Here is a 27,075-nt window from a genome sequence, read left to right on the forward strand (position 1 = left end):
TTATAAGGGGTTATATTGCCCCTCCATCGCAAAGCGTGCTTCAATGATGGGGGTGGTCTCGCGTCATGTGATCCCCAAGCTTCACCGAAGTCCTTTGTTGATGGTGATACACAAAACCTCACTAGGACATTGTCTGGGTAAATTGCTACAACAACACAATATATTTTCGCCTTTGCTGGGATTGTGTTGATGAAGGAGGGACATTTTAACAAGGGATATTTTCCGCTGGGATAAAATAGAGAAAGGCAAGCACGTCAAAGGTAAAGGCGACAGTCAAAATAGCCCATGATCGCACACCCTATCTGTACCGCGGTCAGTCGAGCGGCCAGTAGAGTCAACCCGACATTTGGTTTATGCAATTTGTGTGCTAAAGTCCGAGATAATGGTGTTTTTTCTATGGCTATCCTGGGAGAAAATCCCCTTTCTGCGTTGGAGATGAAACCTTTTTTTTTAGCCGTGGGTGAAACCGTTTGCAAATAACATCGCGTTTTGTTCGTTGGGTGTCCATACACATCTGGTGGATTCGTTGAAATATTTCTGCAATTTAAAAAAAGCATAGGTTAGGAAACATAGGAAACGACAGTGTGCCCATTCTACACAGCATTGTAAGCATCATGTCCAGAGGATATCCGCTCTCATCTCACGGACCCTCGGCAGGCCGTTTTCTCTCCTTGGTCCTCTGCCTTTTGGCCGTCTCTACACTGCCTGGAGCACAAGCTTCATACTCTCAGAGCAGCGAATGTGTCTCGGGAAAAGGCCAGGGCTGCCTAGGTGAGTATCAACACATTTACTTTATCAGTTCACTTTGACAAAACAAGTTCTTATAGGGAAATAATTTGGGTTTATCAAACACTTTATGTGTTTTTGCTACATAGGACCCTGGAGATCTCTCCTTGCTGAATGAACGCTGCTCGGTAATTGGGCATCCTTGACCAGCAGACAAAGAACATCATGCTCACTTAGTCTGAATTAGTCGGAAATACGGCACTGAGTGGCCCTGCTTCATAAGCGGAATCACTGTGGATCAATGCATGTTTTTTGAGAAATTAGATTGGATAGGCCTATGTGTATTTGGAGGATGCCTCGATCTGTCCCCTCCGATGAGGTGCATGCAGGGAAATAATTTCCATCTGTGAACCCCACCCTGGATTGTGCTGCTCTCTTTGGTTGTGTTTCATTATTAAATGGAAACTGCCAGTGCTCAGTTTCCTGCTTAGGAGTAATGACTTTTGTTTGTATACAGTGTCATCATTGGTCAATTTGGGGGGTGGGGTTCCACCATCAGGATGATCGGGATGGAAGACAACATTCAGTGTGACTTTCAATCAATCACATTTATTTATAAAGGCCTTTTTACATCATCAGATGTCACAAAGTGCTTATACAGAAACCCAGCCTAAAACCCCAGACAGCAAGCAATGCAGATGCCAGTAACCTAAATCAAATCAAAATCATACACATGGTTAGCACATGTTATTGAGAGTGTAGCGAAATGCTTGTGATTTTAGTTCTGACAGTGCAGCAATATCTAACAAGTAATATCTAACAATTCCACAACAGATACCTAATACACACAAATCTAAGTAAAGTAATGGAATAAGAATATATACATGTAAATATATAGATGAACAATGACAGCAGCATAGGCTAAGATGCAATAGATGGTACAAAATACAGTATATACGTATGAGATGAGTAATGCAAGATATGTAAACATTATACAAGTGGCATTATTAAAGTGACTAGTGTTCCATTTATTAAAGTGGCCTAGGAATAAATCTAGAGAAGAACCAGATTTGACCTATGGTTTGGCCTATGCTTGATGACATTAGAGATGAATGGAAACACAATGTGGATATATTTTGCCCTGAGTGTTCCCATGGCATCTGTTTTTAATGGAGGCCTATATGTATGGTATTCGTTAAGTAACCTAGGGTTTTACTTTTCATTTCAAAGTATACGATTTATAAAGAAGAGCATGTCGGCGTAGCTTTCCTGATAAAACCAATTGTCGTTGTTTTCCTCATGTTAAGCTATTTGTTTACTTTCGCTACTCACCCGATTCACTTCCTTCAATAAACAGAGCCATTCCTTTTCCCTGTGGTCCTGGTTGTTCTTCACTGCTCATGAAAACAACCTATAATTGGGTGCTGATCAGGCTCAGAAAACCCCATAGCAGATGTGACCTTAGCAACCATAAATCTCCCAGATATAAAGGGTAAAATTCCTTTCAGAATTTAATGGAAAATACAAGCACCATATTTCCTGCCTTTTTTTCAGTGTGTTTATCTTTTAAATCATTTTCAGGTTGAGGCATTTAGCTGGATCTAGGTCACACAACTGATCATGTGGGATGTGGATTAAGCTTGACCTGACATTAGACTACTTCTAAAAAATATCTGACAAAATTGACATTTTGGAGTTAACTGTCCCTTTAAACACAGTGAATTGTGGCATTTCCCCACTTCCACTGAGACACACTGATTTGATTTGTCAACGCATGCATTGATTGGGTGAATTCAGTGGAAGCATGGTTGTTGTGAACCTGCACTGCTGCTCTGCTGTAGCCCAGTTGGTAGAGCATGGTGCTTGCAACAGCAGGGTTGTCCGTTTGATTCCCACGGGGGACCAGTGAAATAAAATGTATGCATTCACTACTGTAAGTCGCTCTGGATAAGAGCATCTGCTAAATGACTCAAATGTCTCTGAAGAACAAATATTGGTAAAACAGCAATAATTACCATACTTACATTACTAATGCTTCTATAGTGCTGGTCAGGATCAATGCTGTTTGACTGAATTCTAGGCCTGGTCCTGCTCAAATAAAATAAAATGTTATTGGTCACATACACGTGTGCAGCAGATGTTATTGCGGGTGTGGAGAAATGCTTTTAAATACTCTCTTGACTACTGCAGTGTTTTGAAGACTTCTGATCCTATACAGTGGTGCTCTTTCATTGATTACAGAGGAGTTTTAGGTCAGGACCCGTATTTAAATGGTCTAGCTTCAGGACCCCCAGGGCGTGACTTTAATGAGGAAATTAGCCATTTGGTCAATAGTCCTTCATGTACAGGGTGACTGAGATGGGGGATAGCTGCCTTTATAACAGAGACTGGGACCATTGCTTGAGTAACATTTTTACATTTGAGTAATTTAGCAGACGCTCTTATCCAGAGCGTTTTACAGTAGTGAGAGCATACATTTTCATAATTTCTTTGTACTGGTCCCCCACAACCCTGTAGTTGCAAGTGACATACTCTACCAACTGAGCTACACAGGACTGCCTATCAGTAACAGACTGGTCTATTGAGAGGAGGAGCTAATTGTTAGGAATGGCTGATGATAATCTTTGGCCTGGAACTACTTTGCCTCCCATTTGTTCAAAGGTTGGGTTATTAGACCCTGTGGCGCATTTACCTGTCTCAAGCTATTGGAATAGCAGCATACTATTGCCTTCCTGGTTTTAGACCCTCTTCTTACAGAGAAGGTCTTGGGAATAAGACTCTTGGGAATAAGACTCTTGAGAATAAGACTCTTGGGAATAAGACTCTTGAGAATAAGACTCTTGGGAATAAGACTCTTGGGAATAAGACTCTTGGGAATAAGACTCTTGAGAATAAGACTCTTGAGAATAAGACTCTTGGGAATAAGACTCTTGGGAATAAGACTCTTGAGAATAAGACTCTTGGGAATAAGACTCTTGGGAATAAGATAACACAAAGCTCCTATTGCAGATCATATGTGTTGAAAATGTTTCTCTCTCATGGGGACTGGCAACGAGAACAGAAGGGAACTTCAGGTCAAACCTCAGTGCAGTAGGATTCTTCCATTCCCATCACCTCTCCTTTTCTCTCTCTCTCTTTCTTTCCCTCTCTCCTATGTTTCTCTTCCTCGCTCTCTCTGCACCCCCCCCAACCCCCACCCTCTAAAACTCACATGCCAGGGGTTTTTCCAATGTCCTGCCAGTTGATAGGAAGGCTAGGAGATAACGCTGTTGACCCCAGGAGGATGTAAATGGCTGCTGTCCAACCTGCCTGGAAGGCTGGGAAGACCTTCTCACTCCTCCATTACAACTCTGTGTTTACCTTTCCTCCAGAGTCAAACACTCTCCCTCAGGGTGTCCATGAACCTAGAGTAGATCTAGTACAACAATCATTTCCCACTCCTGCTGTAGTTATCAAAGCTAGGGAAAAAACTAAATGTACTGCAACTGCATGTCAACAGGGGGAATTAAACAGTTTACTGAAAGCCTACCGGTTGTACAGCACTTGGCTTTGTTTTCACTAAATATCAGGATTACGTAACACATCATTCCGTTCACATTGTGATGGCATACCTGGCTCTGTGCTGGTAAGCATACCTGGCTCTGTGCTGGTAAGCATACCTGGCTCTGTGCTGGTAAGCATACCTTGGCTCTGTGCTGGTAAGCATACCTGGCTCTGTGCTGGTAAGCATACCTGGCTCTGTGCTGGTAAGCATACCTGGCTCTGTGCTGGTAAGCATACCTGGCTCTGTGCTGGTAAGCATACCTTGGCTCTGTGCTGGTAAGCATACCTGGCTCTGTGCTGGTAAGCATACCTGGCTCTGTGCTGGTAAGCATACCTGGCTCTGTGCTGGTAAGCATACCTTGGCTCTGTGCTGGTAAGCATACCTGGCTCTGTGCTGGTAAGCATACCTGGCTCTGTGCTGGTAAGCATACCTGGCTCTGTGCTGGTAAGCATACCTGGCTCTGTGCTGGTAAGCATACCTGGCTCTGTGCTGGTAAGCATACCTGGCTCTGTGCTGGTAAGCATACCTGGCTCTGTGCTGGTAAGCATACCTTTGCTACCTGAAATCCTCATCAATCCTATCAGTGATGCTTCTTACACATAATGTGCTTCAGCTCCCGATGAAAGATTCTCACATTGCCTTCTCCTCCAATCTTTTCTGCTCAACTATCTAGGTCCCTGTTGATCGTACTTGGCTTTGGACTCCCGTGATCATGTAATGCCAAGGAATTTGTAAATGAGGGCCAAATGGTCCGAATGACTAGTGGCTAAATTTCTCAGTCCAGTTATATTGACGAAGTGATGAGATTACTACTATTGATGTGTTGTGGTGAAGCAGTCCGGTGGCTACGTGCTGCTAACGACCCGCATCTTCGCTCTTTTAGTGCCATTGATTTTGGCTTCTTCCTCTGACAAATACTGCCCAGTATGAGATATGTTTAAGTATATTTCTGGCTAAAGGGGAAGCTTGTTATTGGCTTTGGAGCACATACAAGTGATGAAAGTCATTAGTGGAAGGAGTGTCCGTGAACTCTTGAGTTGCCAGGAGTTAATTAACTTTGGTTCATACTGGATTTTTAGCCTGGAATCCTAACTGATTTACTCAGTTTCATGGTGAAACAAAGCATATTGATTTGGAATCCAGGCTAACTGTATTTAAGGTAAGATACAAATGAGGGAAAATACTGTGTTTGTGTACAAATGTGAGTGGGAAGTTGAGGGTTTGTTTTGGAACATGAATTATACGAGCATAGCTATACAGGGTTTCACACTATTTCATATACTCTTAGTAAAAAAAGAGTTTAGGCTCAATTATTCATATGTTATTCTCAAAGAGAGAAAAGCTATATCACATGGATACTAGTAGACTACACTAGATACATTGTCAAAAATATTTAGATGGTTTTATTGTAAACTGGAAAATATATCTCTACTTTATTTCTTTGTAAAATAATGGTATTTCACTGCCTTGCTGATCAGAACACCTTTATTTTTTACAGATGCGTCTGAGAAGAAGAGTGACCTGAGAGTGTGTGATGCTGTAACATGTCGTTATGGGGGAACCTGTCGAGAGAACGGGCCTGACCTGAAATGTGTCTGCCAGTTCCATGTAAGTAACACAGTGGGAAAGATGCTATCATGTTCTCTGTTGTGAAATAAGACTGCCATCACCATGAGTAAGAAAGCAAGCAGGAATGGCTTATCCAAATGTGGCACAACCCTTTGCCATCCGTTAGCATGGCGTTTGTTTATAAATGATTTCTGAAGTCTATGGGCATTTAAAATGTTATGTGCGCTTTCAGGTTTCTGTCCTCAGAAATTGTTAGGTCTAGGCTATGATGGTTCAGTGACTCTAACACCCTACCATTACCCGTTGTGTTCCAGTGCTCTAAGAAGTACATCTCTGTTTGTGGGTCCAACGGAGACACCTTCCAGAACGAGTGCTTCATGAGGAGAGCAGCGTGCAAGCAGCAGAAGTCCATATCACAGGTCTCTGAAGGGGCCTGCTCTACTGGTGAGTGTCAGGATGCAGCAGACTGATCACGTTATTACTCATTTAGATGAAGCTGAAACTAACTCATTTTCTATGCTCTAACTCACAGATGGCAGTTCCGGATCAGGCGACGGAGGTATTGTTCTGTAACTTGTTCCTGCTTCACTTTAATACGTTGGACTTGCCAACCCATGTTACAATGTTACAGAAAGAGCTTGCTAAACCATGTTACAATGTTACAGAAAGAGCTTGCTAAACCATGTTACAATGTTACAGAAAGAGCTTGCTAAACCATGTTACAATGTTACAGAAAGAGCTTGCTAAACCATGTTACAATGTTACAGAAAGAGCTTGCTAAACCATGTTACAATGTTACAGAAAGAGCTTGCTAAACCATGTTACAATGTTACAGAAAGAGCTTGCTAAACCATGTTACAATGTTACAGAAAGAGCTTGCTAAACCATGTTACAATGTTACAGAAAGAGCTTGCTAAAAGAAAAGCTTTGCAAATCAAACACTAATGCAACAATATTAACTTTGTTGACAGCTAACAGCACATTTTTGTTTTACTCCTTTCCTACAGATGATGAAGGATCAGGCAGAGGGAAAAAGCCTACAAAATGTGGCACCTGCAAGTTTGGAGCAGAATGTGATGTGGACTCTGAGGATATCTTGTGAGTACTTTCTTCTGGAATTATACCCTTTACAGAAAGACTTCACTGTATGTTGCCTATAAAATAAATCAGGCAATGTTTTTTAGAACCCAATTCATACAGGCCCATTTTTGCCTCATCCTTTCCAGGAAAAGCTTTTTATATCTCCCGTGCACATGCCGGCACGTTTAGGAGTGTGACTCGACATGGGCTGATGTGGTGGATTTGAATAAATCCATTAATTATACACCAACTCAAAGAAATCCATTATGTTTTAGGCAGGTCCTAAGAAACATTATAAGACTAATAAAATAGATTTTTATAAGATTAGAATGGCATATTTTGAGTTGAATTATGTTACATTTACATTTACATTTAAGTCATTTAGCAGACGCTCTTATCCAGAGCGACTTACAAATTGGTGCGTTCACCTTAAGACATCCAGTGGAACAGCCACTTTACAATAGTGCATCTAAATCTTTTAAGGGGGGTGAGAAGGATTACTTTATCCTATCCTAGGTATTCCTGAAAGAGGTGGGGTTTCAGGTGTCTCCGGAAGGTGGTGATTGACTCCGCTGTCCTGGCGTCATGAGGGAGTTTGTTCCACCATTGGGGGCCAGAGCAGCGAACAGTTTTGACTGGGCTGCGCGGGAACTGTACTTCCTCAGTGGTAGGGAGGCGAGCAGGCCAGAGGTGGATGAACGCAGTGCCCTTGTTTGGGTGTAGGGCCTGATCAGAGCCTGGAGGTACTGAGGTGCCGTTCCCCTCACAGCTCCGTAGGCAAGCACCATGGTCTTGTAGCGGATGCGAGCTTCAACTGGAAGCCAGTGGAGAGAGCGGAGGAGCGGGGTGACGTGAGAGAACTTGGGAAGGTTGGGCTGCGGTGGGCTGCGGCGTTCTGGATGAGTTGTAGGGGTTTAATGGCACAGGCAGGGAGCCCAGCCAACAGCGAGTTGCAGTAATCCAGACGGGAGATGACAAGTGCCTGGATTACGTTATGTTACTTATTATGTTACTGGTCTGTGCATCCTATAGGATACATGGCTGTATCAATGCACAGGAAATCAATAGTTATTTAGTTCATTAAACAGACAAGACTTACCCTGATCACAGTAAACACACATATTTTTTTTACAGTAGGCTAAGACTATAATGAAATATAACAGAATAAAATACAAATAATACTTTTCACATACAACTTACATCACAGCAAATCAAAATCAAATCAAATCAAATTGATTTATATAGCCCTTCGTACATCAGCTGATATCTCAAAGTGCTGTACAGAAACCCAGCCTAAAACCCCAAACAGCAAGCAATGCAGGTGTAGAAGCATGTGGAACTGCTGTCAAATAAATTAAAAAAATTATATTTTGAGGGGAGCACCTGATGCCGCGGAGCTGAGCAGACGTTGACAAACCGAGCTCTTCAAAGTTATTATATTTTTACCTAAATAACAACGTTGAAACAATATTCTAACATCGGCTGATAAATTGTCAAGTACTTACCTTCCTAAAGAGCCATGGACCTCCGACCGAGAGGCAAGAAGGACGACCAAAACGTTGTTGATTCCCAAGATAACGGGAATCAACAACGAGCCTGCCGACATGCTGGCTACTCTCCTCCGGGAAATTCAGGATGGTAACAGAGGTCTTTCTCTGAAAATCGATAAGAAATCGTCTGAACTCCATTCTTCCATTGATGACCTGAAATCCTCGATGAATGATCTCCTTTTGAGAACGACTGAGGCAGAGTTGCGCATTAGCACAGTTGAAGATACCATCGCTAGACATGACCAGGTCTTGACACAACTGCAAAAGGACAATGCCTACCTCAAAAACAAGGTAGATCAGATGGAGAACCAGAGTTAGACGTAGTAATATCCGTGTGGTGGGATTGAAAGAGGACAGCGAGGGCGTGGTACCAATCGGTCCGTTTCTTCACTCAATGGATCCCGGAGGTCCTAGGCATAATCAACTTGATTTGGATCACCAAGCCACTGGGAATCGGTCTGTAGTTGTTGACATCGGAGGGATCGCCCCACAGAACATCAGCGCTGGAGAAGAGAGGAGGGGATAGGGTCAAGCGGGCAAACCCCGGCCAGATGAGCCCCAGGGTAGGGCATGAGCCATCCTGAAACGAGGATCAGGTTCCAAAGAGCTCCACGGAGCGGGAGGGGGAGGATCAGGTTCCTCGTTTCCAAGACAGAGAAGATACTGCAGGCAGAGCCAAAGGGGACATCACCATCGATGGAAAGAGGGTCAGCCTTTTCCCAGATATGATAGCGCGGATCTCACCAGTGGGAAGTGTTGGATGAGAGCGAGAGGGAAAAGGATACAAGGTAGTGGTCGGAGACTTGGAGGCAAGCATCTAGTAAAGATGAGGTCAGTTCAGACCTGCCAAAGGTAGCCAAAGCACTGAAGGAGAAGAACATCACTCTCGAGGAACCTGGAGGGCGATAAATGATAAGGATGTTAAGCTTGGCTACCTCATTCACCCTGCGCGGATGAAAGTTCAGTAGTGCAAAGGCGGAGATGAACTCTGCCTTGTTGGCCGCAAGCCAGAGGCTACTGGAACTCCACTTCAACAGATTAGGGTGGCAGGCACCGTATGGTCTGTGCAGAGAGGAGAAGTGACAGACACATAGTTGACAGGCTTTTACGCTAATGCAAAGGAGATTGGAATGACAAGTGGACTACTCAAAGAACTGAGATACAGTACTGCTGAAGTCTGAGCCAGGGCTGCGGTCTCTCATGGGGGATGAAATGCAGTTCCGTTTGTTTTCTCTGCTATCCGGATTGAACTGCTGGTATCTCCAATAGCTGGCACTTTAATTGATTTGTACATTTTCAACTAACCGTATCTTCCCGGGGTGAGTTCTGTATGAAATGAAATGACATTTACAGGAGAGTATATTTTGGTTTAGTCCATATCTACTGGGCGAAGCAATAAGTGGGTTTAGGCCCACTGCTTTCCCCCTCATTTAGCTTTTGGTTTATGTTAATCTTTTCGAACTAAACGAGACTCAAGCATCCCTTACCGTGGGCAGTAAATATTCAGCCATAAATATCTATTCACAACGTTTGTTTTCAATTTAGAGAGCTCGCAGGTTTTAGTTTACGCCAAGGTTTAGCTAGTAAGAGCAAGATGGAAAGCGAGCAGCAACGTATCTCTACAAGTGTATTCATGTTTGATTGTTGGGACTGTTGTTCTAGTCTGACAATCGGGGTGGGTGGGATTTTTATTATTTTTTTCTTCCTTTTTTCTATGTTTATTGTTTCCTTCCTAAAGAGACACACAGGTCACTTTTGTGCTCAAACCAAAGTTGAAACATTTCCTAATTATCTGCATATGATAGATTTCTATTCAGTTACATATTTGAAACCCAACCTATGCTTAATCCACTAAAATATGTCACATTCAACGTAAAAGGTCTTAACAGCCCGATTACCTTAAGAAATTAAAGGCTGACATTGTGTTTTTACAAGAAACACATCTTACAGCCAGTGAACACAAGAAATTGAAGAGGGAATGGGTAGGACAAGTTTTTGCATCCTCTTTTAACTCCAAAGCAAGAGGAACTGCAATTTTGATAAGTAGACAAATCTCCTTCTGCGTCAACAACACCACCTCTGATCCCTCTGGCAGGTTTGTTTTGGTGCAGGGGCATATGTTTTCAGAGTCTTGGACCCTATTGAATATTTATGCTCCTAACTTCGATGACCATATGTTTATTCAGAATGTCTTCCTTCAGGTTGCTCAAGCACCACCAGGATGGCTACTGGTTGGAGGAGATTTAAATTTTTGCTTAGATACAGTTCTTGATAGGTCTTCTGATAAACCCTCACTTCTTACCAAAGCCGGCAAGCTCACCATGTCATTCATGAAAGATCTCAATTTACTAGACATCTGGAGACAGTTGCACCCACAGGATAGGGACTACTCTTTTTATTCACACCCACACAAGACACACACACGCATAGATCACTTTTTACTTTCGACAACTGTTTCATAGAGTGTTAGATGTCGAGTATCTCCCCAGATTGCTTAGTGACCATTCTCCTCTGGTATTATCAATCTCCATTCCTACCAAGGTAAATGGAGCATATAGATGGAGACTAAATTCTACACTTCTAAAGCAACCTGAATTTTGTGCATTCATCAAAGAGCAGATCAATATTTTTACTTTGACAAACAAACCCTCTGCTCCTGACAGCTTAATTCTTTGGGACACATTGAAGGCCTATCTGAGGGGACAGATTATTTCCTATACTAAAGGGCTGAAGAAAAAACACGGTGCGGAACTGAGTGCCCTTGAATCTGAAATCTCCGAGCTAGAGAAAACCTACCAAAGAGGCCCGACTAAAGATCTATACAGGCTTTTGGTAAATAAAAAACTTAAATATAATATTCTGAACACATATCAAGCTGAGAAGGCCATCACTAAATCAAAACAGCGTTATTATGAGCTTGGAGAGAAAGCTCACAAAGTATTGGCATGGCAACTGAAAGCAGAGGAAAGTAAGAGGACAATTAATGCCATAGAAACTCTTACTAAAGAGATATCTTTCAACCCTACTGAAATTAATAATACTTTTAAGAAATACTATGAAGACCTCTACACTTCCCAATCAAGCGATGATCTATCAGAGATAGACTCCTTTCTCTCCTCTCTCAACCTCCCATGCCTGTCAGGGGAAGACAGCGAGCGCCTGAGTGAACACTTCTCAGTTCCTGAATTGTTGGAGGCCATTAAATCCTTACCTTCTAATAAATCTCCTGGGGAGGATGGCTTCCCTCCAGAGTTCTATAAAGAATTTAGGGAGCTGTTGGTCCCCTACCTTATGGAGGTACTTAAAAAAGCCAGAGAAGACAACTGCTTTCCAGAGTCCTTCTCTCAAGCAGTGATTACTGTAATCCACAAGAAAGGGAAAAACCCGCTAAAGTGCGCCTCCTATAGACCAATCTCTCTCCTTAACACAGATTGTAAACAGGTCACCAAGATGCTATCTAAGAGACTGGAGTCATGTCTTCCCCTGTTGGTCAACCCAGATCAGACTGGCTTCATAATTAATAGATTGTCCTCCAATAATCTCAGAAGGTTCTTTGATATAATTCACCTTGCTAACAAAAACAAAATACCTAGTGTCGCAGTCTCCCTCGACGCTGAAAAGGCCTTTGATAGGGTTGAATGGCCATACCTCTTCCGCGTCTTGGAAAAGTTCGGTTTAGGTACCGTGTTTGTAAATTTGATAAAATCACTCTACAAATCTCCTAAAGCTAGGATTGCTACCAATGGGATTACTTCCTCCTCTTTCCCTCTCTATAGGGGGAACAGACAAGGTTGCCCAATTAGCCCCCACCTCTTTGCCCTCGCCATCGAACCGTTGGCTGAGGCTATTAGAACGTGCCCTGACATACATGGCTTTGAGGTGGGCCCCCATACCCATAAATTATCACTCTTTGCGGACGACCTTATCTTATTTCTAACAAACCCAGAACACTCCCTCTCTCACTTGCAGATCCTACTACAGTGTTATAGTTCTTTCTCTGGATATAAGGTCAATTTTGATAAAAGCGAAATCTTACCGTTGTCTGTCTTTGACCATCATACCATCAAGCACAAGTTTCCTTTCAGATGGTCGCCTATGGGCTTCACATATTTGGGCATAATGGTGGATGGTAATCTGAACAACCTCTATAAACTCAATCTGGCCAGTTTGTTGCAAAAGGTGGAGGTTGACCTTTGTAAATGGATGGACTTACCTCTCACTCTACTGGGTAGAATCAATGTAATTAAAATGAATGTCCTGCCCAGATTTCTATATCTGTTTCAATCTCTCCCTATCCCTGTTCCCGCAGCATTTTTTTCCCTCTCTCGACAAGCTGACCAGACGGTTTATCTGGCACGGCAAAACCCCTAGGGTTGGCCTGGATAAACTGCCCCTTGATTACAGTCAAGGGGGCTTAACCCTCCCCAATTTTAGAATGTACTACTGGGCTGCACAGTCTAGGTTTCTGGCTCAGAGGTTTGACAATGGTCCCTCTCCCTCATGGTTGAACATTGAAAAGCTTGAGGTAAATGATGACACTGGGGCAGATTTGTTTTACAAATGGGACAGAAAATCTATAAAAACCATCACAGACAACCCTTTAATCATACATTCTGTCCTGGCATGGTGCAAACTGCATGAGCTGTTCGGACGAGGGGGATTCCTTTCCCCTAAAACCCCTTTATGGAACAATAGATTGATCCCTATGTTTTTCCAGAATAGTAACTTTAGACCATGGTCTGATAAGGGGATCACTCTTCTGGAACATTGTTACGAGGAGGGAGTTCTTATGTCTTTTGATCAGCTGAAACAGAAATACCACTTGCCTAACAGGGACTTCTTTAGCTACCTACAACTACGAAACTTTATTAGGGTGACTCTCAAGGGAAAATGGAACCTACCTAAGATGTCACCTATTGAACAACTCTGCCACGCAGACCAACCACTGTTCAAGACCATTTCCCGTGTTTACAATGCTCCTATGTCAGGACTAACACTGCCTGGGCTAGATAAACCCCGACTTAGATGGGAGAAAGATCTGGGTATTGATCTTGATGAGGATCTATGGAGTGACCTATGCAGGGATGGGGTTACATCCACATTGAACTCCAGATACAGACTGATCCAGTTTAATTTCCTCCATCAGCTCTATATCACCCCATCTAGACTGCACAAGTTCAACCCTGATATCTCCTCCCTATGTTTTAGATGTGGCTCAGATGAAGGAACATTCCTCCATTCCACTTGGCAGTGTTCAAAACTACACGGTTTCTGGCAGGGGGTATGCGATACTATATCCTCAATTCACGGGGTTGCATTCCCTTTAGACCCGGAGGTCTGTCTACTGGGTAACTTTACTAACACCAATCTTAGGCAAAGCCATACTATAAAGCTAACAGAAATATTGCTAGCGATTGCCAAGAAATGTATTGCCTTGAAATGGAAATTGGATTCCTCCCTGCCAGTTGCAATGTGGCTTTCGGAAGTTAATAGTTGTATCCCTTTGGAGAAAATCACTTACTGCTTGAGGAATAAGTTAAAGACATTTTACAGAATTAGGCAACCTTTTATTGACTATAGGGAGAATCTCCCCCCACATCTCATTGATTGAATCTATATATAATCCTCACATAATGTTTCACACGTAATGTATAATATGTAGCCTACGGCAGGTGATCCAATGTCTCGTTATTTTGTTATTTTTTTTATTTTTTAATTATTGTATGTTTGTTTATATAATTATAATTATAATTTATTTTTGTTACGTTCGTCTGATACTGTCACTTTGTCCTATCGTTGTCTAATATCTTTTCACTTTTGTTTTGAATGTTCTTAATTGGAAAATGCAAAAAAAAAAAAAAATATATATATATATATATAAAAAAATGATATTTTGAAACTGAACCCATGCTTTTATTATCCACGTTTTGTATATCTGTTGTATATTTTCAACAGCATGTGAATTTCGTGTTTATATTTCACAAACTCTGCAGGCTTTTGGAGTTGCTCGGGCAAAATAAGAGACCCACAGTTGAGTTAGGCTACATTACAGCATGCTAAATGTTTCTGATCAGTGATAGACCTACAGTTGAGTTAGGCTACATTACAGCATGCTAAATGTTTCTGATCAGTGATAGACCTACAGTTGATTTAGGCTACATTACAGCATGCTAAATGTTTCTGATCAGTGATAGACCTACAGTTGAGTTAGGCTACATTACAGCATGCTAAATGTTTCTGATCGGTGATAGACCTACAGTTGATTTAGGCTACATTTTAGCATGCTAAATGTTTCTGATCAGTGATAGACCTACAGTTGATTTAGGCTACATTACAGCATGCTAAATGTTTCTGATCAGTGATATACCTACAGTTGAGTTAGGCTACATTACAGCATGCTAAATGTTTCTGATCGGTGATATACAGTTGATTTAGGCTACATTTTAGCATGCTAAATGTTTCTGATCAGTGATAGACCTACAGTTGATTTAGGCTACATTACAGCATGCTAAATGTTTCTGATCAGTGATATACCTACAGTTGAGTTAGGCTACATTACAGGATGCTAAATGTTTCTGATCAGTGATAGACCTACAGTTGATTTAGGCTACATTACAGGATGCTAAATGTTTCTAATCAGTGATAGACCTACAGTTGAGTTAGGCTACATTACAGGATGCTAAATGTTTCTGACCAGTGATAGACCTACAGTTGAGTTAGGCTACATTACAGCATGCTAAATGTTTCTGATCGGTGATAGACCTACAGTTGATTTAGGCTACATTACAGCATGCTAAATGTTTCTGATCAGTGATAGACCTACAGTTGATTTAGGCTACATTACAGGATGCTAAATGTTTCTAATCAGTGATAGACCTACAGTTGAGTTAGGCTACATTACAGGATGCTAAATGTTTCTGACCAGTGATAGACCTACAGTTGAGTTAGGCTACATTACAGCATGCTAAATGTTTCTGATCAGTGATAGACCTACAGTTGATTTAGGCTACATTACAGCATGCTAAATGTTTCTGATCAGTGATATACCTACAGTTGAGTTAGGCTACATTACAGCATGCTAAATGTTTCTGATCAGTGATAGACCTACAGTTGATTTAGGCTACATTATAGCATGCTAAATGTTTCTGATCAGTGATAGACCTACAGTTGATTTAGGCTACATTATAGCATGATAAATATTTCTGACCAGTGATAGATGAGCTATACCACCTCCACTTATCTGCCCAGCCAGAGAATTAACCAAATATACAGATGGATATTCAGTGAAGCAAAATCACATTGATTGATTTAGACAAGACACGGGATTTTGCTCAGGAGAAGGCCTAGGCCTCTAAGCGACTGTGAGTGAAGAGAAAAATGATCCACTTGTTAAGTTACATAACATGCTAGCAAAATGTTCTGACCAGTGCTAATGAATGAACCAACTAGACAAGGTGATCACGAGCAGCACTCACCTCAACTTAGCTAACATTTCCACAGCCTAATTGTTGCCGAACTAATATCCAAACAGAGAATATTATGACATTGATTGATCCCCAGACTTGTCTCAAAGCAACACAAAACGGTGCTGAAATAGTTGCTATTGCTTCAAATGTATTATAACAATTAGATGACTTTGGGAGTTTCAGTAACCAATCATTTGATGCCTTCAATTGCATTAGCCTACTTTATTCCAGTATTTTCGTCATTCAGTAATACTTATTCCCACAGTAATTATTTATGGATTCATCCAGTTGTGGTTAAGAAAACAGTGTGTGTGGTGACATGCCTCGCAAAGTTTACAACTGCCAGGAGGATAGTAGCAACGGGCGCTGCCTAGCAACCAGAGCATAGTGCGCGCCAATGCCGCCTCAGTATTACGGCTACATTTCATACTGAGCCATAGGCAGAACTTTATTTCGCAGTCATGGCTAGGTCGGTTTGCGGAAATAAAAGTTTCGGCTTTGATACCGGCAACACTGTTCAGATATAAAGAAAAGGTGGAAAAAAGTTGGTGGGATGCTAAAGTTGTTGGAAAAACATATTGGTTTTAAAGGTATGTTATTGTGCAACCAGTAGTTTCTGAAAGGGGGACTTCTTTATTTGGGTCCCAATTATCTGAATCCTTAGCGACCGCTAGTCCTCCTTTCAAATCTTCTGTTATTTTCTCCATATACTGGGGTCCTGGGTTGTCACATTCGATTCCGTTTGGTTGATGGTGTATGTTTAGAGCTTTTAATAATGTTGCAGTGTTAATACAGTGTTAATGCAGTGTTAATGCCGTGTTAATACAGTGTTAATGCAGTGTTAATGCAGTGTTAATACAGTGTTAATGCAGTGTTAATGCAGTGTTAATACAGTGTTAATACAGTGTTAATACAGTGTTAATGCAGTGTTAATGCAGTGTTAATGCAGTGTTAATACTCAAATTCAAATTTCAAATTTCAAATGTATTTATATAGCCCTTCGTACATCAGCTGATATCTCAAAGTGCTGTACAGAAACCCAGCCTAAAACCCCAAACAGCAAACAATGCAGGTGTAAAAGCACGGTGGCTAGGAAAAACTCCCTAGAAAGGCCAAAACCTAGGAAGAAACCTAGAGAGGAACCAGGCTATGTGGGGTGGCCAGTCCTCTTCTGGCTGTGCCGGGTAGAGATTATAACAGAACATGACCAAGATGTTCAAATGTTCATAAATGACCAGCATGGTCGAATAATAATAAGGCAGAACAGTTGAAACTGGAGCAGCAGCACAGTCAGGTGGACTGGGGACAGCAAGGAGTCATCATGTCAGGTAGTCCTGGGGCACGGTTCCTAGGGCTCAGGTCCTCCGAGAGAGAAAAGAAAGAGAGAATTAGAGAGCATATGTGGGGTGGCCAGTCCTCTTCTGGCTGTGCCGGGTGGAGATTATAACAGAACGTGGCCAAGATGTTCAAATGTTCATAAATGACCAGCATGGTTGAATAATAGTAAGGCAGAACAGTTGAAACTGAAAGCTGGAGCACAGCAGCATCATGGCCACATGGTCCTAGGACCAGTGGGGACAGGTGGACTGGGGACAGCAAGCAGTCATCATGTCAGGTAGTCCTGGGGCATGGTCCTAGGGCTCAGGTCCTCCGAGAGAGAGAAAGAAAGAGAGAAGGAGAGAATTAGAGAACGCACACTTAGATTCACACAGGACACCGAATAGGACAGGAGAAGTACTCCAGATATAACAAACTGACCCTAGCCCCCCGACACATAAACTACTGCAGCATAAATACTGGAGGCTGAGACAGGAGGGATCAGGAGACACTGTGGCCCCATCCGAGGACACCCCCGGACAGGGCCAAACAGGAAGGATATAACCGCACCCACTTTGCCAAAGCACAGCCCCCACACCACTACAGTGTTAATACAGTGTTAATACAGTGTTAATGCAGTGTTAATGCAGTGTTAATGCAGTGTTAATACAGTGTTAATGCAGTGTTAATACAGTGTTAATGCAGTGTTCATACAGTGTTAATGCAGTGTTAATGCAGTGTTCATACAGTGTTAATGCAGTGTTCATACAGTGTTAATACAGTGTTAATGCAGTGTTAATGAAGTGTTAATGCAGTGTTAATGCAGTGTTAATGCAGTGTTAATGCAGTGTTAATGCAGTGTTCATACAGTGATTATTAAACAGATGTTTATATAAATGTTTTCTTCGACACCCAGGTGCATGTGCAACATTGACTGCAGTGGCCATAATGACAACCCGGTGTGTGGAACAGACGGAAACTCCTACAGTGCCCCCTGTCACGTAAGAGAGGCATCGTGCTTGAAGCAGGTGAAGATTGACGTGAAGCATCTGGGGAGATGTCCAGGTAATGCCACATTTTCATCTTAAAATGTCATTTGGAAACATGTCATTTCATGTCCAATATACTGCATTTAGCCTGCATTGCACTGCATTATTATATTGTATTGTATTATAAAGAGGATTATTTCAGGGGGGAAAAACACTGGGCTTTCGATTGATTTCGTTTATTTTTCACAGTCTCAGGGAAAGAGAACCAATCACAATTTTATATTTGACTGAGATTTTTAGTGTAGATGATATACATCCTTCATGTTGAATACAATGTCCTGGATATCCTCCTCTGTGTTTCTGTTGCCAGTCCTGATATTCCTGATCCGTAGTGTGTTAATATAAACATCCCTCCTTCCAAGTGATGACCTCCCCCTGCATCACTCTACACAGCCAGTGACCTGTATGATGGCTAGTTAATGTCAAACTCTGATGCCTGTTGTGAACACAGGAAGGGCAATTCAAATATGATCCCCACTCCAATTGGTTGATCGATTCTCAGTATGACCGTGCACTATGCTATGCTACAGTATACGGTGATGGCTCAATCACCACCTTCTATTAGGTTCGGAGACACATGCTGAAACCCCACCTCTTTAAGGAATACCTAGGTTATAGGATAAAGTAATCCCTCTCACCCCACCCCTTATAACTCCCTGAAAAGATTTAGATGCACTACTGTTCCACTGGAGGTCATAAGGTGAATGCACCAACTTATAACAGCGTTATACATGGATAAGAGCTATCTGCTAAATGACTTAAATGTTAAATGTAAACACAGGAAGGGCAATTCAAATATGATCCCCACTCCAATTGGTTGATCGATTCTCACTATGACCGTGCACTATGCTATGCTACAGTATACGGTGATGGCTAAGTCTATTAGGTTCACCCCTACTTATAACAGCGTTATACATGCTGATAGCTAAGTCTATTAGGTTCACCCCTACTTATAACAGCGTTATACATGGTGATAGCTAAGTCTATTAGGTTCACCCCTACTTATAACAGCGTTATACATGGTGATAGCTAAGTCTATTAGGTTCACCCCTACTTATAACAGCATTATACATGCTGATAGCTAAGTCTATTATAACAGCATTATACATGCTGATAGCTAAGTCTATTAGGTTCCCACCTACTTATAACAGCGTTATACATGCTGATAGCTAAGTCTATTAGGTTCCCCCCTACTTACAACAGCGTTATACATGGTGATAGCTAAGTCTATTAGGTTCACCCCTACTTATAACAGCGTTATACATGCTGATAGCTAAGTCTATTAGGTTCACCCCTACTTATAACAGCGTTATACATGCTGATAGCTAAGTCTATTAGGTTCCCACCTACTTATAACAGCGTTATACATGGTGATAGCTAAGTCTATTAGGTTCCCACCTACTTACAACAGCGTTATACATGGTGATAGCTAAGTCTATTAGGTTCCCACCTACTTATAACAGCGTTATACATGCTGATAGCTAAGTCTATTAGGTTCCCACCTACTTATAACAGCGTTATACATGGTGATAGCTAAGTCTATTACAACAGAGTTATACATGTTGATAGCTAAGTCTATTAGGTTCACCCCTACTTATAACAGCGTTATACATGCTGATTATAACAGCTATACATGTGATAGCTAAGTCTAGGTTCCCACCTATTAGGTTCTTATAACAGCGTTATACATGCTGATAGCTAAGTCTATTAGGTTCACCCCTACTTATAACAGCGTTATACATGCTGATAGCTAAGTCTATTAGGTTCCCACCTACTTATAACAGCGTTATACATGGTGATAGCTAAGTCTATTAGGTTCCCACCTACTTATAACAGCGTTATACATGGTGATAACTAAGTCTATTAGGTTCACCCCTACTTATAACAGCGTTATACATGGTGATAGCTAAGTCTATTAGGTTCCCACCTACTTATAACAGCGTTATACATGGTGATAGCTAAGTCTATTAGGTTCACCCCTACTTATAACAGCGTTATACATGGTGATAGCTAAGTCTATTAGGTTCCCACCTACTTATAACAGCGTTATACATGCTGATAGCTAAGTCTATTAGGTTCACCCCTACTTATAACAGCGTTATACATGCTGATAGCTAAGTCTATTAGGTTCACCCCTACTTATAACAGCGTTATACATGGTGATAGCTAAGTCTATTAGGTTCCCACCTACTTATAACAGCGTTATACATGCTGATAGCTAAGTCTATTAGGTTCACACCTACTTATAACAGCATTATACATGGTGATAGCTAAGTCTATTAGGTTCACACCTACTTATAACAGCATTATACATGGTGATAGCTAAGTCTATTAGGTTCACCCCTACTTATAACAGCATTATACATGGTGATGACTAAGTCTATTATAACAGCGTTATACATGGTGATGGCTAAGTCTATTATAACAGCGTTATACATGGTGATGGCTAAGTCTATTATAACAGCGTTATACATGGTGATGGCTAAGTCTATTATAACAGCGTTATACATGGTGATGGCTAAGTCTATTATAACAGCGTTATACATGGTGATGGCTAAGTCTATTATAACAGCGTTATACATGGTGATGGCTAAGTCTATTAGGTTCCCACCTACTTATAACAGCATTATACATGCTGATAGCTAAGTCTATTAACAGTTCCCATGGAGATAGCTAAGTCTTACCCCTACTTAAACAGCGTTATACATGCTGATAGCTAAGTCTATTGGTTCACCCACCTCCACCTACTTATAACAGCGTTATACTGGTGACTTATAACAGCGTTATACATGCTGATAGCTAAGTCTATTAGGTTCACCCCTACTTATAACAGCGTTATACATGGAGATAGCTAAGTCTATTAGGTTCACCCCTACTTACAACAGCGTTATACATGCTGATAGCTAAGTCTATTAGGTTCACCCCTACTTATAACAGCGTTATACATGCTGATAGCTAAGTCTATTAGGTTCCCACCTACTTATAACAGCGTTATACATGGTGATAGCTAAGTCTATTAGGTTCCCACCTACTTACAAGTCTAGCACCCTACTTACAACAGTTATACATGGTGATAGCTAAGTCTATTAGGTTCCCACCTACTTATAACAGCGTTATACATGCTGATAGCTAAGTCTATTAGGTTCCACCTACTTATAACAGCGTTATACATGGTGAAGTCTATTAGTTCCCACCTATTATAACAGCGTTATACATGTTGATAGCTAAGTCTATTAGGTTCACATGGTGATACTTATAACAGCGTTATACATGCTGATAGCTAAGTCTATTAGGTTCCCACTTATAACAGCATTATACATGCTGATAGCACCTACTTATAACAGCGTTATACATGCTGATAGCTAAGTCTATTAGGTTCACCCCTACTTATAACAGCTATTATACATGCTGATATAACAGCTAAGTCTGGTGATTAAGTCTATTATAACAGGTTCCACCTACTTATAACAGCGTTATACATGGTGATAGCTATTATAACAGCGTTATACATGGTGATGGCTAAGTCTATTATAACAGCGTTATACTATTAGGTTCCCACCTACTTATAACAGCGTTATACATGGTGATAACTAAGTCTATTAGGTTCACCCCTACTTATAACAGCGTTATACATGGTGATAGCTAAGTCTATTAGGTTCACCCCTACTTATAACAGCGTTATACATGGTGATAGCTAAGTCTATTAGGTTCCCACCTACTTATAACAGTGTTATACATGCTGTTAGCTAAGTCTATTAGGTTCACCCCTACTTATAACAGCGTTATACATGCTGATAGCTAAGTCTATTAGGTTCACCCCTACTTATAACAGCGTTATACATGGTGATAGCTAAGTCTATTAGGTTCCCACCTACTTATAACAGCGTTATACATGCTGATAGCTAAGTCTATTAGGTTCACACCTACTTATAACAGCATTATACATGGTGATAGCTAAGTCTATTAGGTTCCCACCTACTTATAACAGCGTTATACATGGTGATAACTAAGTCTATTAGGTTCACCCCTACTTATAAGTCAGCGTTATACATGGTGATAGCTAAGTCTATTGAGGTTCACCCCTACTTATAACAGCGTTATACATGGTGATAGCTAAGTCTATTAGGTTCCCACCTACTTATAACAGTGTTATACATGCTGTTAGCTAAGTCTATTAGGTTCACCCCTACTTATAACAGCGTTATACATGCTGATAGCTAAGTCTATTAGGTTCACCCCTACTTATATACATGCTGATAGCTAAGTCTATTAGGTTATACATAACAGCGTTATACATGTGATAGCTAAGTCTATTAGGTTCCCACCTACTTATAACAGCGTTATACATGCTGATAGCTAAGTCTATTAGGTTCACACCTACTTATAACAGCATTATACATGGTGATAGCTAAGTCTATTAGGTTCACCCCTACTTACAACAGCGTTATACATGCTGATAGCTAAGTCTATTAGGTTCACCACCTACTTATGGTGATGACTAACAGCATTATACATGGTGATTATACATGGTGATAGCTAAGTCTATTATAACAGCGTTATACATGGTGATGGCTAAGTCTATTATAACAGCGTTATACATGGTGATGGCTAAGTCTATTATAACAGCGTTATACATGGTGATGGCTAAGTCTATTATAACAGCGTTATACATGGTGATGGCTAAGTCTATTATAACAGCGTTATACATGGTGATGGCTAAGTCTATTATAACAGCGTTATACATGGTGATGGCTAAGTCTATTAGGTTCCCACCTACTTATAACAGCATTATACATGCTGATAGCTAAGTCTATTAGGTTCCCACCTACTTACAACAGCGTTATACATGCTGATAGCTAAGTCTATTAGGTTCACCCCTACTTATAACAGCGTTATACATGCTGATAGCTAAGTCTATTAGGTTCACCCCTACTTATAACAGCGTTATACATGGAGATAGCTAAGTCTATTAGGTTCACCCCTACTTACAACAGCGTTATACATGCTGATAGCTAAGTCTATTAGGTTCACCCCTACTTATAACAGCGTTATACATGCTGATAGCTAAGTCTATTAGGTTCCCACCTACTTATAACAGCGTTATACATGGTGATAGCTAAGTCTATTAGGTTCCCACCTACTTATAACAGCGTTATACATGGTGATAACTAAGTCTATTAGGTTCCCCCCTACTTATAACAGCGTTATACATGGTGATAGCTAAGTCTATTAGGTTCACACCTACTTATAACAGCGTTATACAATGCTTGAGATTCAAATTTAAAAAACTGAGATTGTTCTTTCTTCTGTACACTAATGTTACAATGCGAACATGACCCCAATCTCACACAGTTGGGATTTGGGGCACATTATTATGACCCAGGGACATTGGGCAACCAGCTGGTCAGAGAACTACAAAAATGTGTCTCCATTCTTATTAGAAAATCAGTTTAAAGCCATTTTTCCAATGTAGTTCTTTATCTGATTGCGATGCCATACCACACAAAAAATGGCCCTATTTGAAATATGTCCCAAAATCTAGATCTAAAAGATCAATTTACACAAATAATGAACTGTTTTGTCCCACATATCACATTAATCTAAACTTGAATAGAATGCATCCCACCGTGGAAACCTAATAACTAGTTATGGATGTTCCAATATTCCTATAGTATTCCTATAATGGAATTTCACATTGTATACAACCATGGTGATATTATTGGCAACCATGATGATATTATTGGCAACCATGGTGATATTATTGGTAACCATGGTGATATCATTGGCAACCATGGTGATATTATTGGCAACCATGGTGTTATTGCATTCATTCCCAGATAGTAATTGTTGTGCACAGCCTGATATGTGTTTTAACAACATTTGTCATGTGACCCCTATGCACAGTACGTGTCTATCTCTTCTTAAATCAGTTGCGAGGCATTTCTAATGACGGTGCAGTTGGCCAAATGTTGCAGGAGGGCCATTAAATGCAGTGAAGCTGAAGCATGCCTGTGTCACCCTACATCTCAACACGCCAAATTCCCCTCAAGTTAAACCCAGCCACTCACCACTTATCTGTCATTTGTTTCATTTGGTAATGCAAATGAGCATTGCAAATGATTGCATGCATTACAATAACTGTCTGTCAGAGTTACCAGCAGCCTCGTACGATGACTGGTCAACATAGAAACCCGCCATACCCCTCACATTGTGTCTATGGTGGCCTTATTTGTCCAATGTAGTAAACAGTACTGTAGGTTATTCATTTGTTATAGAAATGGTAGGCGTCTTACTTGTACAAAATCCACATCATATAACTGGTTTGTTGATCAACCAAATGTATTTTTATGATGATGCTAGCTTACTGCAATTGAAAATGTTGGACATGTACTATATTAGAGTCAAAATAGTATTTTTTATTCTATTCTTGAGGTGGAGCTGAAATGTATGTACATTCCTATCTCTATCAAGCCAGCACTGAGTAATGGGATGAGACCATAATGTGACCGCGTCACCGCTTGTTCCAGGCATAAAAATAATGTGGGGGCAGTTTTCAGGCCTCTTATGACCAGTTGTATAATCCTTGTGATTACAGTTCTCCAACTCCTAGAACAAAGAGCTGGAACACTGATTCCCCGAGTCACTCCAATTCAATTTCTCTTTACTTCTTACAGTAGAAAAACTATTTTTAAGGTAGCCTAATGAATTATTTCACATTTCAAATGCTGCTATCCCTTAAAGGGGAAGTAGATAAAGGGCCTTGTAGCAATACTGGGCAATGTCTGTGTTGCACTCACAAATATGTGTCTTGTTTTCAGAAAAAGGGCAGAAAAAAGACAAAGACGATGGTAGCAAAAGCAAGACTGATCTTTTTGGTAAGGTTGCTCCCATTTCCCACACTCTGTTATGATGTTGTTATGGTAGTTGATTTATCTCTCAGACCATGGTTCATGTTGTCTATATGGGAATAGTGATGTTATGCTGTTACATCACTGCAAATAATATTTCTGTTCGACGATACATTTCAGTTATATTTGATTTGCAAATGATGACAAGGCCTAGCTCACTCATTAAAATGTATATAAACAACATCAACGACCGCGGTTTTATTTCTACCTCTAAAGACACGGCAGACATAGGGGAGGATAGAGCTTATGGAGAGATCCTCACCCCCTGCACAGAGGACTACGCCAACTTCTGTGAACACGGCCAATGTGAAATCAAGTATAGCATCCCCACATGCCGGTAAGATAATGTGGTGTCCTTTTTAAAAAAAAAATTACTTACCTGCATATCGTCGCTGTCGAATGAAAACCTTGTAACTACATTTTTACAAATGTAAACATTTATTCAAAATAGTGTCTAATGTTTCATAATTGTATGTTTGTTAATGGGAAAATATGACCGTTTTTTTCTGTTTTGAAGAGGATGTTTTCATCTGACAGCAGCGATGTGCTCTGTGTGCCTTTTTTTCTTAATTCACAGGTAATTACTGTGTGTGTGTCATTTCTCAGTGAACACCTGGTCATTTCTGTATCATGAAATTAAGTGCTACCTGGTTGGTTGAATTCTCAGGTGTGATTCAGGCTACACTGGCCAGCAGTGTGAGGAGATCCAAGACTTCAACATCCTGTACGTGGTTCCCAGTGGACAGAAACTCCACTACGTTCTCATAGCGGCCATCATCGGAGCCGTACAGATCGCCATCATCGTCGCCGTTGTCATGTGTTTCACAAGGTGGGTGTGTTCTCCAAAATGACCTATGTGATCTTATTAGCACATTTATGATATGCTTATAAAAGACAGAAACATGTCATCTGCTTATGTCATTTTTGTAAACAACATACAGTGGCATGAATTTGCAAATCTTATGGAATGTGCTATGCCAAATGTGTGTCATTTGAAAAAAGTGAATGCATACATAGTATGCTAATTTTGTAATTCATTCCATATTTCTTTAAGTTCTACAGTTCAGAACGCTGTACTTTGAGGGGCAGTCAAAATGTAGAGTTTGTTGTTATTCATTTTTTCTTTTTAAATAGGAGGTGTCCCAAAAACCAGAGGGGACGAAGATAAACGCAACACCTTGGACATTTTCCCTCTGGGACTTCATCCAGGATGATGTAGCTGTTTGTTTTTTAATGCATTTTGGATTGCACCACATGGATCACATTTTGATATCTGTTGTTTTGTGCCTTCTTTATTTTGAATGGACATTTATTTTTTTTTTTTATAATGGGGCCTTATTTTTCTCTCCCCTATGGACATTTGCAGCTCTTGCTGCTTTTTTGTCAGACTGCTGCATTATAATTTTTTTCAACGGGCAGAAAAAGGACAGCTATTTTTATCTGATCATCCATTGTTTGCAAGGTGGTGGTGGTGGTAGCTTTAGGCACACAAACATTGGACACCGAGCTTCAGCTTTAGTGACTTTCTCTCAGTACATTTTACTTCTTTATTTATGTTTTGTTTTTACAAAATTCAACTATATACCAAATGCAGTTTTCTATAAATGAGGTATAAGCTGATGTGTACAGTTTGTTTTGGTTACTTTTCAAAATACCATTCCGGAGATGGAACACTTTTTCCCACTAGGTACTAATTTAAATGTTTTTATATATAATTTGTTGTTTTTGATGTTCTGATGTTGTTTGTATTATTGTTAATGAAATAGTTGTAAACATATTTGATTGTAGATTCTGTATATTGCATGAGCTGTGAAAATGTGTTTAGTGATGTCGTTTCAGTGGTATTAAAATATCTGTGTTCCAAAC

General features: G+C 40.7%; 1 protein-coding gene across 1 annotated transcript; it reads left to right on the top strand.

Annotated features, from left to right (window-relative positions):
* The first annotated feature begins 48 nt into the window (after nucleotides 1-48).
* On the top strand, nucleotides 49-27,075 carry LOC115104891 (tomoregulin-1-like). The gene is made up of 10 exons (XM_029626278.2): nucleotides 49-771; nucleotides 5,769-5,878; nucleotides 6,154-6,283; nucleotides 6,372-6,398; nucleotides 6,847-6,937; nucleotides 18,169-18,317; nucleotides 25,120-25,176; nucleotides 25,426-25,546; nucleotides 25,877-26,038; nucleotides 26,344-27,075. The coding sequence occupies exons 1-10, from the start codon at nucleotides 615-617 to the stop codon at nucleotides 26,375-26,377; spliced, it is 1,038 nt and encodes a 345-aa protein (XP_029482138.1). The 5' UTR covers nucleotides 49-614; the 3' UTR covers nucleotides 26,378-27,075.

Source organism: Oncorhynchus nerka, linkage group LG22 (genome assembly GCF_034236695.1).
Source record: "Oncorhynchus nerka isolate Pitt River linkage group LG22, Oner_Uvic_2.0, whole genome shotgun sequence".
Classification (NCBI taxonomy): Eukaryota; Metazoa; Chordata; class Actinopteri; order Salmoniformes; family Salmonidae; genus Oncorhynchus; species Oncorhynchus nerka.